The sequence below is a fragment of the Apium graveolens genome, chromosome 2 (genome assembly GCF_009905375.1).
Source record: "Apium graveolens cultivar Ventura chromosome 2, ASM990537v1, whole genome shotgun sequence".
Classification (NCBI taxonomy): domain Eukaryota; kingdom Viridiplantae; phylum Streptophyta; class Magnoliopsida; order Apiales; family Apiaceae; genus Apium; species Apium graveolens.
Genome location: NC_133648.1, coordinates 108,320,677 through 108,335,937, shown reverse-complemented (window position 1 = coordinate 108,335,937; position 15,261 = coordinate 108,320,677). Strand labels below are relative to the sequence as shown.

The 15,261-nt window shown below is 33.9% G+C and overlaps 2 protein-coding genes across 2 annotated transcripts; one reads left to right on the top strand and one right to left on the bottom strand.

The window, feature by feature from the left end:
• Positions 1-616: 616 nt before the first annotated feature.
• On the bottom strand, positions 617-8,003 carry LOC141707733 (mediator of RNA polymerase II transcription subunit 7a-like). Its single transcript, XM_074511074.1, has 6 exons — positions 7,806-8,003; positions 6,244-6,406; positions 5,274-5,343; positions 1,236-1,402; positions 1,056-1,129; positions 617-974 (listed from the first exon to the last, which is right to left on the bottom strand). The coding sequence occupies exons 2-6, from the start codon at positions 6,376-6,378 to the stop codon at positions 914-916; spliced, it is 507 nt and encodes a 168-aa protein (XP_074367175.1). The 5' UTR covers positions 6,379-6,406; positions 7,806-8,003; the 3' UTR covers positions 617-913.
• A 3,180-nt stretch (positions 8,004-11,183) lies between these two features.
• On the top strand, positions 11,184-11,867 carry LOC141692083 (uncharacterized). The gene has a single exon (XM_074496826.1). It carries the CDS (start codon positions 11,184-11,186, stop codon positions 11,865-11,867), a length of 684 nt encoding a protein of 227 aa, XP_074352927.1.
• Positions 11,868-15,261: the final 3,394 nt, after the last annotated feature.

Genomic DNA, 15,261 nt, shown 5'->3' with positions numbered 1-15,261 from the left:
ATAACAAATTTGAATCACTTATACACTACAAATTTTAATACCTGTTTTAGAAATCGGTAATCAACATTTTGTGTGCTGGAAAACAAGCAAATAATAGTTGCTGGAAAACATCCAAACAAGCAAATAATAGTTGCTGGAAAACATTTTGTGTGCTGTGTTCATCTGCATTGCAACTGAAGGGAGGGAAACGAGGGGCTGATTTTGGAGGGAAATCAATATATACCACGATAAAATTAGTTTAGGAGACAATATGCTCCTCATCCTCAATAAAAAGAATAGTTTTAGAGCTCCTAAGTTCTTAGGGAGGCTCTAGGAGAGTGTTGGGGTTGGTTTTTACTTCAATTTCATTAAAATTTGGCTTAAGAGGGTTGGTACTTTTATCCACCAATCTCCTCTTCACAAGGCTCTGTATCATTCTTAATATAACCATGGCAACAAACTATTTACTGCCACTGATTTTATATATAGCTTTAGTGGAAGAAGATAATAATATAACAACATGATAAGCATGCTACGAAATCTGTGAGAAAATCAATTGTTTATGCATTTCAATTCATCTTCATCTTCATCTTCTCTGATCGCAACTTTAACTACATCAACAACAAAAGGTACCACATGCAATAACTGGTCAAGTCGATAAATTTACTTCAAAGGCAGCAAGTAATAGTAATCTTACAGTTCAACTCAATATGATGATTCACATTCAGTAGAAACATCTCTGGTTAACAACCCTGCTTTTGGAAACCAGGTACCCTGTTTTAGCACATTCAGAAAATTCATCTATGGCTATTGTCATTAACAGCCTTGCTTCTAGCTTAACCAAATAGGCGATAATATCTATCGAGTACAATAATTTACAACAAATTAACAACTAATCCATCACAAGTTACTGTAACAACTAATCCATCACAAGTTACTGTCCGTCCAATTTGGCAAGTGCCTCTTTGAGAATTCTTTGTGCTTCTTCCCTCCTCCTAGCATATCAAAAGAATAATACAGTTGTACATAGTAATCAAATAATTTATTTTAAGAAGTTGGGTGGGGAAGAAACCAACCTCTTAATGTCCTCCACAGCTTGTTTACGACGTTGTATCTGAAGTTCAAGCATGTGAATCAATGTTGCTCTGGCCTGGCATTAAAAGGGATGAATTTGGTAAATGGTTTTGTTTTCCACAAAGTTTTATGTAAACAAATAAAGAACACAAAGCATTAAGATAGGTAAACGATAGCTCCACCTGGTGAGGACGCAGAGAATTGAGAAGGTGGTGCATGTTCTTGAATATAAGAGATATGTCCTCTACTTTCCTGGCATACTGTGACGGCCGCTCAACAAGAATGTCAGCAAGCTCTAAGATATGCAGCTGCAATTCTCTGTTAAGAGACTTCAGTTCCTTCTTAAAATCTGAAAATGAAGGCATAGTGTTAAGCATTAGTGTGACCAACTGTTTATGGTTTATGAACAGATTGCTTCAAGAATGATAAAATTAAGAGATAGGCAATAAAACTGAACTTAACTATCCAAGTTCAATTGTGTGTACAGGAACAAAGTGGGAATCTTGCTCAAGTTCATTTAGCAAAAGGATGCTTTAAAGTTGGTATTACCTCTTATCTTACCCCACCTCACCTGTTAATCATCGCAATGTATGCAAACTACAGAGTTTATACTCATTAATACTCATTGTATGTAATACCCCAACCCGAAATAATAGTAAATATAATATATAGCAAATATAAAAAGGATATTATTAAAATCAAACAATATTGATAATTTTATTTACAAAATACATAGATACATATAAAGTCAACACCTGGCATGCCGAAGATGAGATTAGTGTCCGATTGTGTATAAAATATAAAATGCTATAAAGGAGTACAGAAACTCATCTTCTTACTTGTCTGCTTCTGCGCCTATCTATTAGCATTGAGGGTAGGGAAAAGCAAATCACACCAACAAAGGGTTGGTGCGGTGGTTGATCTCTTGTACCCCTTACGGGAGGTCAAGAGTTCGACTGCTGGTTACTGGTGTGTGCGTGTGTAATCACTTGACAAAAAAAAGAGAAACACACGGTTCTACATAAAAAGTAAAAAAGGAGGAAAAGCAGAAACCATATTATCAATCTCTAACGAATATATATATATATACTAAAGTTCTGCTTGTTTGTTCCCCCTCTTAAAGAAAAAGGTTCCTATGACATAATCTGAAGAGGATATAAAATTGTTAATAGAGAAAATACAGAAGTTGCGGAGTTATGGAGAACTATTGATGACATGGTTTTTCTTCCTAAATTACATTAGTGGTTGAGGTAATTTCTTCGTACTGTTGTTTGATCCTCTAAACTAGCGTCTTTTGTTTGAATTATAGATTGGTAAAAATGGAGGATTTAGATATCGTAAGGTGATTGAGGCGGGCTCAATTGAAAAAAGTTTCTATGGTAAAAAATAATAAGATTTGCTTTGTTGAATGATAAAATGATTGAAAAAGTGAAGTGAGGGACAGTTCAACTCTAATTTAATTAGCGAGACGTGAAAAGGAGTTGCCAATTATGGGTGGATCAAAAGTGCTTAAGATTGTGACAATGCGCTATATGTCTACGAGTTAGAGCCTGTTGATTTTAGAGCTGCATTCGGTTTACCTATGTAAGGCTCTTCTCCTAATTCTCATATTTATTCTGAGGTACTTCTGATATTCACTCACAGTCCATCGAACTTCTAAAAAAAGTCAGCAAACTTGTGTTTAAGAAGTCTTGTCAGATAGTACATTAATAGACATGGATCCCAGTTTGGAGTGTAATATAATGTTTAGATCCTAGTTCTCTTAAAAAACTGAGTTATGGATCAAGATGATTTCAACTCTAGGCGATTGGTCCTGTAACATGCTTTAGGAAACTTAAAGTTCCACAAAGATGCAAACTGATATAGACTTTGAGACTGAATGAAGTAACTGAACTAGTTCTACGAAATTATGCTGTTTCACAAGATCCTTAGCTAAGTGTTAGTCATGAAAACCTTCTCTGAAGTTTAGGGAACAACCTATTTTATTTTGCTCACAGTGAAAGAACAATAGAAGTGGATTAAAGAGACTGTTTTTAAATAGCTTAGAACTAGATGATACACGGCTACTCTTAAGAATTGAGGGTTTTATTCGAGAAAATGCAGCAGAAACTGATTAATAACACCTATATTCTGGAATGAAAGCTTGTTTAGGTAAAAAAAATCAAAGAGAGGTGCAGGGAAAAAATTATGTGCTGTTAATTGTAATCGTCATTTGATTTATACAGGTCTGATATAGCCCTTTGTCATGTGAAAAAGCAGGCAAACAGGATTGCTCACCTTATGGCTAGAGTTCCCTGTTTGTTAAACAGCTACAATTTGTTCGTCTCCTCCAAGTTATTGTTGGAGACGTTATCTTCTGAATTTTCTTAATAATGAGAAGTATCTTTGTTCAAAAAAATAATTGTAGAGACTAATGGGAAAACACATTTAAGTGTAGGACATGGAGAGAATAAATAATGCTTAAAGCACTGTGGGGATCTCCATAAGCGACATCACTCTCTACTTCAATTTAGGATCGGATGATGGATATTCTAGTGTGTAAGTTCTTCGGGAACAGAAATTTCCGATATGAAATTTAAGGTGCAGGAAGATATAAAGGCCTTAGAGGCTCAAACTTTTTGTGCCAGTTTGAGTGGCCTGTGTTTGAGATCAGTGCTTAAAGTTAAGAAAAAATTGTTGCAACGACATAAACAGGGATGTCAGAGTTGCCAACCTAAAAACAAAGATCACGTCAAATTTAGAGAGCTTGGAGTTAAGCATAATAAAGTACTCAACTACGACGCAAGACATATGTACAATACGACGGTATATTATGTGTAATTTGACCCGAAAACATTTTCAGGTAACGTCAAACTTGAAACGGCTCGACCTGTCACGAAAATTAAATTGCAGAACACATCTACTGCATTTACAAGAGGTAAACCAGCCCTAATTTATCTCCTCTTCCTGGTCTCTCACCCTTTCTAAAGAAAACCACCATAGGCGCCGCTTCTCTAGAAACTTCTAATCACAACAATCACCGTCACTTAAGCCACTCCAGTACAAAGGTTACATTCATTCATATAACAATAATCACATTTTGACCTAAAATCCACCAACAGTTTCTTCCTCTCATTCAAATAAATTCTTCACTCCTTGTCCACTGAGATCAAATGGGTACAAAGGGATTGAAAATGGAAAAGTTCACTTAGTTTAAAAATGAAATTTGGTGTTAGATAGAGGAAACGTCATCAACGCACATAGAACCAATATAAGGTTTTATACTGGCATAAGCATGCTATGTCTTCTGAAGTGAAAAAAGGTCGTTGAAATTCAAAATATAAAGTATTAGACAACTTTACAAATATGTATAGAACAAAAAAATTGTGTGGCCAAACCAGATGCATTTTACTGTTAAAACTATATTTGTGAAATGGCTGTTTAACTCTTCAGGTTGATTTCAGGCTAACCCAATCTTTGTCTGTAACTTTTTGGTTGACCCGAAACTTAAAACCCCTGAACCAAATTTATACATTTTCGAGTCGGGGATCAGGTCGTGTCGGATTTGGCCACCCCTGGGTAAAAGGTAATACAAATAGAAGGATGAAAAAGTTAGAGATGTATTGACCCTGCTTATGTGCATTTGGATAGCAAGGGAAATGTCCAGCGTATGATTTCTAAAACAAGCTATCTAGCGACTAGCAAGACGTGTGTGTGTGTGTGTGTTGTAGTTGGTAAGTCTTTTGTACTAAAGAGTAAAAGCAACTAGTTTTCTATATAGATGATTTTGTATCAGTAACAAGATTTTTATGTAAAAAAAATTAGTTAAACCAACAGTATAAACTTTATACAACTAGAATTCAAAGTAAAAGTATAAACTTTAAACAACTTAAATTCAAAGTAAATTTTAAATTGTATTGGGAAAAAATACAATTTCTCTAGAGTGAAATCAGGCAACACTTTATTATAGTAATAGAGTGGAATGGCTCTGTTACATTGTATTTTTAACTAATCAGTTTTTAAAATATGACCCTTCTAAAACCAAACTCAATAAGCAAGAAAATGATTAATGCCTCGAATGGGTAAGTAATTTTTTTATCCCATAATAAATATAGCCATCTGCACCTAAATTTAATAAAAAAACACTAACAGTACTGATAATACTAAATGTAAACATATTAACATTCATTAAGAACAAGATACTAACTATAAAATCAAAACTAGTAACCAAATAGACATACCAACACTCGGTCCTTTAGGGTACAACTGCCGAACACCCTGCTCTTCCAAACTTGGTAATGCATCATCAGTCTACATATATAGCAAAAACATATGTTAGAATATTAATTTGGCATGACAAATACATGGGTATATTCTAGCAAGTTTATATGTAAATTAAAACATTATATAAGATTCATGCCGAAGTTGGCATTTGACTCCATCTAAGTGATGTTCCAGCCATTTAACCCAAACAAATTAAAAGCGCCATGAATTAAATCACTATGAGTCAGATTCAGTAGAATTTGATCAATCCTTTTTCCTTTCTTGTTGAAACAGGGAAAAGCTGTGGATCAGAGCAATGAGGCCACTGAAACAATCTTTTTAATTTTGAATAATTTTGGAAATTTGTAGAAATCCTAAATTTTGAAAGTGTAGAACTGATTTCAGCACTATGTAAAGTATCTTCGGCACATATATTTATTTTTAAAACAAAGTTAAGCCGCGGTAAGAGCAAAAAATCCACTGGCATATCTGTTAAAATTGCCGGAAATTTTGGAGATTCTCAAAAATTCTAGCTAGAAAGTGAGATTTATACAGGCAGCAAGTATCTTCGACTTCTCTATATACGTCAACCGCTAAAGGAAGAATATACCACAAGTAAGTATACACTTAACAAGCAGACTCGTGTTCTGTAATCAATGTTTGCACTGTTCAAAGTTACAAATTTTTGGAATCTTAAAATTACTGTATGCTTTTAAATATATGTCACAATTTACAACACCTTCTTTCAATAAATATAAACCTAACTTAGTTTATGTCATCCATCAATTTATTTGCATTTCAAAAATTGTGCTGCAATGAAATACAAATACGACTTTTTCTATGGAATAATTATTCATTAATTCATACAGATATATTGCCATGAAAAAATTCCCTTCTTGCTTGAAAAAAGATTGTAAATTAAAGAATATATAGGAGGAGAATCCTTACAGTGTAGTTGGCACCAAATAGATTATATGTTCCTTGGATTGGAGGTGGAGGCTCTGGAGCAGACTGAGAATTTTGAATATAATCCTTGTACAGCCTGTAAAAAGGTGGTGGAGGCGGAAAGGCAGAGGTGGCCATAATCAAAAGCTTCTCAAACTATGGATACCTAATTTAACATATAATCAAGCAATAAGAAATTGGTGCATGTTATAACCTCACACAGCGCAAGCTGACACTCACACACATACATGTTAGCTCATAAGAAATTCAGATGCCTCTATGTTATGTTTTAAACAGTGGTACGAAATTCTTCCGAAGGTAGAGAAATGCAAAAAGAGTTATACCATTCACCTAAAAGAAAACATATTGAAAGTCCCTACACGTGGAAATATGGCAAGAAATTAAAGATCATAAGCTAACTGTTAATCAGGAAAACCTTCTGTTATGTACAAGAGAGTAGCGGCCTTCCATCTAAAAAATAACCAATTATATTTTACTCGCATCGAAAGAACGAATGATGTTGATTATAGAGACTGTTATTGAACAGCTTTGAACTAGACAATGTACGGTCACTCTTAATAAGTGAGGGTATTATTTGAGAAAATGCAGCATAAACTAATTACTAACCTATATTCTGAAATCGAAGGCTTGTGTAAGTAAAAACAAAATCAAAGAGAGATGCAGGGAAAAATTTATGTGCTGTTAATTGTAGTTGTCCTTGCAATATTATATAACAAACAAATGGAAAGTAAAATCGATATATATGAGAAAATATGTAGGCAGCTTAACATATGAGCACAAACAATCGAAAACATTATAGTAAAATAATTGGAAAGTGCCTTGTGTTTACTTCAAAACATAATTTTTTTGCCAAGAAGCACATGTGCTGTAGCATGCTGGTGGTTCATAAAAGATAAGCAAATTAATAATATTGTTTAAGTGTCCTAAATGTGGGAAAGAAAAATTCCACAAGCGCCTGGAATTGAAGTCAATAAAATAGTTTGAGTTTGAGGCATGGAGAGCTAGAGATAATTAGTAAAGAAGCAGCGGTAAGATTTACTTTAGATGTAGCTTAAGACCCCTGATGTCTAATCACTTGAGCAAAGCAGGGGCGATCATCATCTCAACATATTTGACGTACAATGTTAGCTGCCAGCAGCAGACTAATTCGGAGCACCTAATCCCTCAACAATGTTAACCTTCGGCAAATACATGAACTTAACGAATAATTAGATGTTTCCGCAAAACGCCCTGGCTTTAGGGGCTCCCATTCCTCTTATCTACAATACCATTACTGTATCCAGGTAGACTTATTACCAACAACTAGAATTCCAGGTAAAGATTGCTTGGAGACTTACACAAACTTTTGTCTCTAATAATAAGTAATAATAATCCTCTTTTACATATACAGTCGTATCTTAGCCCTAAATTAATATGGGTAGGAAGAAACAACGATTAATTTAGAAAACTTACATACATAGAGGTGCTCCGATTCAATTCAAACTGTAATCGGATAAGTGAATAACAATTAGAGAGTTTCACAACAGTAATGGTAAAGATTATACCTTTCCGGTAAAGAACAAAAAAATCGCAGCCTGGAGATGGTCGCCGATGATTGCCAGTAGTAGCGGAGACACTTGGCAGTTTAATTTGTGTGTTTAGTTGAAAAAAAGATACGGCGATGTTTGCACAAAAGTTTTACTGTTTTTTATTTCTAATAACCTGGCTACCTATTATTTGTCGGCTGTCCGGCGCACCCCTACGAGTACTCCGTTGATCGGTTAAATATCCGGATAATAAAATATTAAAGACTATATTTATTTCATTTATTATATTATTCTTCTATAATATCTAATAATCTGTATAATAAAATTAAGAAATAGATCTATAATTATATATTTTTAAATGATATAAAATAATATTAAAGGTACTATATTATATATATATTTATATAATACAAGCAACAATTATTTTAATAAAATTAAATATAAGTAGCAATTAACAAATCATTTATAACCTCGTTAAAGTTGTATCATTTTTTTAAAAAAAATATTGGAATTAGTAATTTTGATTTAAAATATTTTTGTACATATTGTTTTTTAAAAAATTTAGAGCACATAAATTATCTAAAAAATATAAACGAGGAATACATATAATAATATTAAATTTATTAAAATTCAAAATTAGAATAGAGATCTAATAAAATACATTATAGATAATATTTATTTCATTTATTATATTATTCTGTTATAATATTTAATAATCTGTATAACAAATAATAGGTAATTAATTAAGAAATTGAATTATAATTATATATTCTTAAATAATATAAAATAATGTTAAAAGTGCTATATATATAATACAAGTAACAATTATCTTAATAAAAATAAATATAAGTAACAACCAACAAATCATTTGTTAATCAGGTTAAAGTAGTAACATTTTCTTAAAAAAATTGAAATGGGTGAGTTTCATTTAAAATATTTTTTAATAGATAATTTTAATTTTTATCTTATAAAATGAGGAACACATTTAGATTTAATTTAAGTATAAAATATTATATATGTTTTGTTTCACTTTGTAAAATAAGAAAACTACGGATTATCTTTTAAAAAAATTAGAGTACATGAATCCTATAAAACTAGAAAAAATATAATAATAATAATAATAATAAAAAATTATAATTCATATTTGAAATACAAATATAATAGAATACATTTAAAAATAGTATGATAATTGATTAGTAAAAAAGAGTACTACGACAATTAGACGTAAAGTATTTTTTTCAAAATCATTATTAGAATAGAAAATATTATAAAATAATGTTAGAAATACGGCAAGATGAAATTCCAAACAATTTTTCAATCTTTGGATCAAACTCGTAAAAAAAATATAAATAAAAGAAAAATATTTACGTAAATATATTGTATGATATGATTAAAATATTTTTCTTACAAATTTATAATGTGAAAAAATCAAACAACCCAGAAATAAAATAAATTATAACACATTTGTTATATTTAGATTATACAGGTCAAATAAAAAATACAATAATAACTAAATATACAAGTACAAAAAGTATAATTTTTAAAAAATATATATATTATTCACGAATAACCTAAGACAATTGATTAGTAAAAAAAGGTAATATGACAATTAGATGTAAAGTATTTTTTCAAAATTATTACTAGAATAGAAAAAATTATAAAATACTATTATACGATAATATGAAATCCCAAACAATTTTTCAATTTTTGATCAAACTCCTGAAAGAAAATATGTAAATATAAGAAAAATATTTACGTAAATATATTATGTGATATGATTAAAATATTATTCTTACAAATTTATAATGTGAAAAAGTACAACCAATAAGTAAAATAAATTATAACACACATATGTTATGTTTAGGTTATCAAAATGAGGGGAAAGTATTGGCTTTTGCCATGGTTTGATCGTATAAGTAAGTCATTTCTGTCATTTTAGCTTCTGATTCTCAAAAACTTTGTTAGTTCTGTTATCGTTTTTTCCTCCACATTATGTCAATGGAAAACATTACTCAATCAATGTTTGAAATAAGTTTGGATGAGGAAGATGAAGGAGGCATAGCTGTGGAAGAGGTGGGAGCGGACAACGATATTTGCCATCAGTTAACAGGGGATCCGAAACTTTGTCGGGTGGGGAAATTCTTAACAGAAGGACCTTTAGATTTCACAGCAATGCAACATACCTTAGCATCTCTGTGAAAACCAGGAAAAGGAGTCTATATCAAAAATATAGAAGCCAATCTGTTCATCTTTCAATTTTATCATACTATTGATTTGAATAGGGTGATCGAAGGGAGCCCATGGTCTTTCAATCGTAGAACTTTGTTAATTGGTCGTATGAATGACAGCATGAACCCGAGGTGTGTTTCGTTAGATACAATGGATTTATGGGTTCAAGTACATGATGCTAAACCAGGCTTTATGTCAGAAAGAATTATGAAGGAGGTTGAAAACCAGGTAGGCCGGTACATCAGCTCATGCCCTAGTAATTTCAAAGGTGCTTGGCGGGAATATATGAGAATAAGGGTTGCCATAGATATCACAAAACCTCTGAGAAGGAGAATGAAAATTCGTACATCTGGTAATGATTGGAGCTGGATCACATTCAAATATGAACACGTGCCAACTTTTTGTTTCATCTGTGGAATCATTGGACATGCGGATAAATTCCGCAGCAAACTTTTTGACACCCCAGAGAAAAAAATAACTAGACCATACGGTGCATGGATGCGAGCACAGCTGAGAAGGCAAAATAATCTGATAGGATCAAAGTGGTTGAGGAACGGAGAAGATAATGGTCCAGAAACAGAAGCGGGCGACTCAGGCGAAAGACTAATTCTGGTACCGGCAAGAGTTGTTCAGAAAGAGTATCAGCTCCGGAAATCTTGGTGACAGATAATGATAGCCAAAAATTAGGAGATTGGGTGCAATAGAAAGATAGGGTGGGAGAAAAATTAGGGAGTTTGAATTCAGAGGAAAATGCTGGAAGCGGGAAAGTTAGTACATGTGTAAAAAGCGTAATTTTAGAGAATAAAAAGAGGAGAACAGACTGTGATGAGCAAGAAAGTGTTATGATATGTACGGAGATAGAGCACGATACGGAGAATGATTGCATGGATCAGGATGGACTTACTATTGGGTCAAAAAAAGGGCTTGTGGCGGGTTCCGAATTTCGGGCCCGCCAAGGATTATGACAACCTTCAGTTGGAATTGCCACGGGCTTGGCACCCCGTGGGCTTTACAATTCCTAAAGGATCAAACAATCCAAAAGAGGCCCAGTATTATTTTTATAAGTGAAACTTTATGTAAAAAAGAAAAAGCAGAAAATGTTAAAATAAAATAGGTTTTGAAGGTGCTTTTGGTGTTGACTGTCAAGGTCATGGAGGAGGTCTTGTAATGCTGTGGAGAAATAAAGACGAGATCACTGTCCAATCCTACAGTACTAACCATATCGATGTGTTGCTTACTATTCAGGGATGGCATCCATTTAGATTAACGGGCCTTTATGGTGAGCCTAATCGATCAAAACGAAGGTCTACTTGGAACCTTATTAGGCATCTGCACTCACAATTTCAAAACCCATGGATTTTGATTGGAGACATGAACAATGTTCTTGGTCAAGCTGATAAAAGAGGAGGGCCGTTATACCCGACTTGGTTGATTAATGGTTTTCAAGAAGTGTTAGAGGAGTGCGACTTGCATGACATGGAGCTAACTGGTTATCCGTTCACTTGGGAGAGAGGGCACGGTACGGACAAATGGGTTGAGATCAGATTAGATAGAGCATTAACATCTGGTTCTTGGTTGAATCTATTCAAAGATGCAAAATTGGTTAATTTGGAGGTGTCTACGTCAGATCACAGCCCCATATTTCTTGAACCAGTCAATAACGTTCTAATCCCTTCCAGAGTTCACAAATTTAAGTTTGAAAATGCCTGGCTTAGGGAACCTGTTTGTCAGCGTATAATGGAGGACTCGTGGAACAAGAACTTTAATGAAAATATGCATACAAAGTTGAGCAGGTACTTAGAAGAAGTTTCAGCCTGGGGACAGGACTTTACAGGAAATTTCAAGCAATGAATAGATAGATGTAAGCAGATTATTCGACGGACAAAGGGTTGCAGGGATAGAAATGCAGTTCAGAGAAATCAAAGCGCTTGTAAGGAATCGACTGAGATTTATACACAGCAGGAAATATTCTGGAAACAACGGTCGAAACAATTATGGCTTAAAGAAGGGGACAAGAATAGTAAATTCTTTCATGCTACAGCCCGAGCTCACAGAAAAAGTAACCAGATTAAATCCTTGTTGAATGAAGTAGGTCAACTGTAGGATTTTATTCATCACAGAAGCATGGTAAAATATTTTCTTGATATAAAATCCATATAAACGCATACAAATCGTAAAAAAATCGAGGGATCGATTACTAACCTTTAATAGCGATCCAAGAATGACGAATAGAGATCCCTAGCAGCTGCTCCTCAATTGTGAAGCACTCCACCGGTATCCGCCAAGAGATCAAAATAATGGAGGGAGGAAGTGTGACGGCCTCAACCCCGGGGTCAGGAGTTGACGTCATCAACAACAATAATAACAATTATAATTTGATCCCTATCATTAATAATACATAACTACGACCCCTTTTACCAAGACCTTTTCCAGGTTTAAGTATGATTTAGGTTACTCAACTAATACAACCCAAATTACCTTACACAATCCTGACCACTAATTTAACGCAGCAACTCAACAGACCTAATCTGGTCTGAGCACAACTACCTCAGAGGAGCCTGACACAAAAGCAGCTGGAACTCTGCCCTGACTACCGCGCAAGAATCTCATAGGCATCTGCAATACATATAAAATTTTCTGCAAGGGTGAGCAATTGCTTGCTCAGCAGCACCACTATATGAATAACGAGTAAAAACAGTTTAAAGTATAGCAGTTATAGGAACAGAATTCACAACTTGCTTAGAAAACAAGTAAACATTCATAAACTGGATATCAAAACTAGCATGCTCTGTAAAACAAAAATCAACAGTCGTGTGCTGTGCATAAATACCAGAGTTTAATTTTAGCATGCTATCTTCATTTCCAAATCCACTTGTATAAATCACTTGTTCCATTACGGAACCACAAAACCCAAATCAGATACTTAGTGGATATGTGAAGACAGCTGATCAGGATATCAACACCAGACGGCTCCAACTGCCATCTCATTTATGGCTCCAACTGCCATCTCATTTACCTGTTTCGGAACTCAGAAACTAGCTAGGTCTCTGACCTGCTGGACTAATCGGTTATACAGTGCGCGTAACTGAATTAGCCTCTTACGCCACCTCAATAGGCCTACTCTGGCCCCAACGTATCCCATATCTGATCGTTTTGATCCAGTTTTCAAAATCATCATTTTTACCTATCTCTTTTCAAAATCAATTCTGTCACAGCACACTATTCAAATCCTCTTTTCATTTAAATCACATTTAGAGATAGGTGTTTTCAGAAGTTACTTTTCCCCAAAACATAATTTTAAACAACATTTTCAAATACGGGGATACGTAACTTAAAATATTTATGTTCCATTACGAAAGTACAACATTTAGTTATTCACATATACTGAACCATAAAAGAATGGTCAGGGTACTTGCCTTGCAGAGCGTTACAACTATTTCTGATTGACCTTGAACCGATTCGGGACACTCGGCTTTACCGCTTTACTATTTGACTATCCTGGATCCGACTTCAACGCTCAGGTCCTTCGATTGGGAACCTCGCTGCGCTCGTCGACTGATCACTAGGTTATCTTAGTTAGATATCAATTCTTGAGTCCTTCGACTAGAACCTACAGAGCTGAAATACCCTACGTTAGACGTCTAGGTATGCTTGACATATCCTCAATACCAATTCTACCCAACGATATTCAAACCCGACTCGTAACTATGTATATATTATAATAACACACGCAACAATTAGAGTTCACAATTTCGAAAATATGTTCGTTGTTCATTTTTAGAAAATACGTATACTCGTAATTTTACGAAATCAGGGTTATCGATTTGGCAAAATATTTCATCACATTGTACAATCAAGTTTCATATAAAACACACACACATATATATATAGCCACTCGACGTCCTTAATAATCATCGAATACGCTCCCGTATTTCCGTAGTTCAATTTTCCCGGAAATCGGGCAGTGTCTCCTTTGTTTATCGGACTACCCGTCGAACCAATTCGACGTCACTTCACAAACACAACCAATCAATTCAGTCCAAACCAATCACACAATTCACATTTCACAATTTTCCCAACCACCGTTTTAAATCAACTAATTATTATTATATCTTTTATTTTTATTCGTATTTTTATATTTATTTATTTTAAAATATTAGGACTCAAAATTATATCATCATCGTCCACCGTCCGCTCGTCTAAATTCATCGCGGACGACGACAAAATTTCACGGGTACCCGATTAATTCTCGGGTTTCCAACGCGAAATTCTGCCGATTATTAAAAATCATTTTCCCGCACGAATGATTTATTTCATGAAATCAGTCAATAAAATTCCTGCAAGACATATAATAATATAATAATTAATATCATAATTTTCCAAAATTACAATCGGCAAGACAACATGAATAGGGAAGTAAACCAGGCGGCACACAAGCATGACGCGCCACTGCGCGCAGCACCACAACATCACACAAAATGCACACACACCGTATATACACACAGATTATGTATATATACATACACATATGCATGAACAGAGAACAAATGTGAGAAAATGGAACAAGGGTGAATCGCTGGAGAACACACCGGAATACCCGAGAAACGGCAGCGTGCAGGAGTGAAACGGACAGAGAAGCTCAGGGAAACACAGGGAGAAGGAGGAGAAATTAAGAGAATAAAGAGACGAGCAGTGGAGAGATTAAGAGGACAAAGAGATTAAACAGATGAGACTGAGAGATTGATGCTAGATACAATAGAATAAACCTAAAAATAAAATGAGAACACGGGCATAAATCAACATCCATTCTGCTCAAGACACGTATATAAAAATTGGTACTACATATGCCCATTCCAATCCACGTGTCCACACCCCTGCTTTCAAGCCGATTTTGATCCGAAATTCGCAAATTAACGAACTGAGTTGCGTTCAAAACAAATTTGAAAATTTTCCAAAATAGTCTTAAAATTTTTTAAAAATCCCGAAACTAATAAAATAAAATTTTCATGATTTTTAATGTATTTTTGAAATGCATCTCGTACCTGTATTTAACAATTAACGAACCGAGTTGCACTTAAAATAATTTCAGAAAATCACGAAAATAGTCTTAAAATGTTCCAAATATCCCGAAGTTTATAAAAATATAAATTTTGAAAATTTTAAATAATTTCTAAAATGCAACTTATACCCGCCTTTTTAACAATTAACGAAATAACGCGCGGGTAAAATTAATCCCAAAAATTCC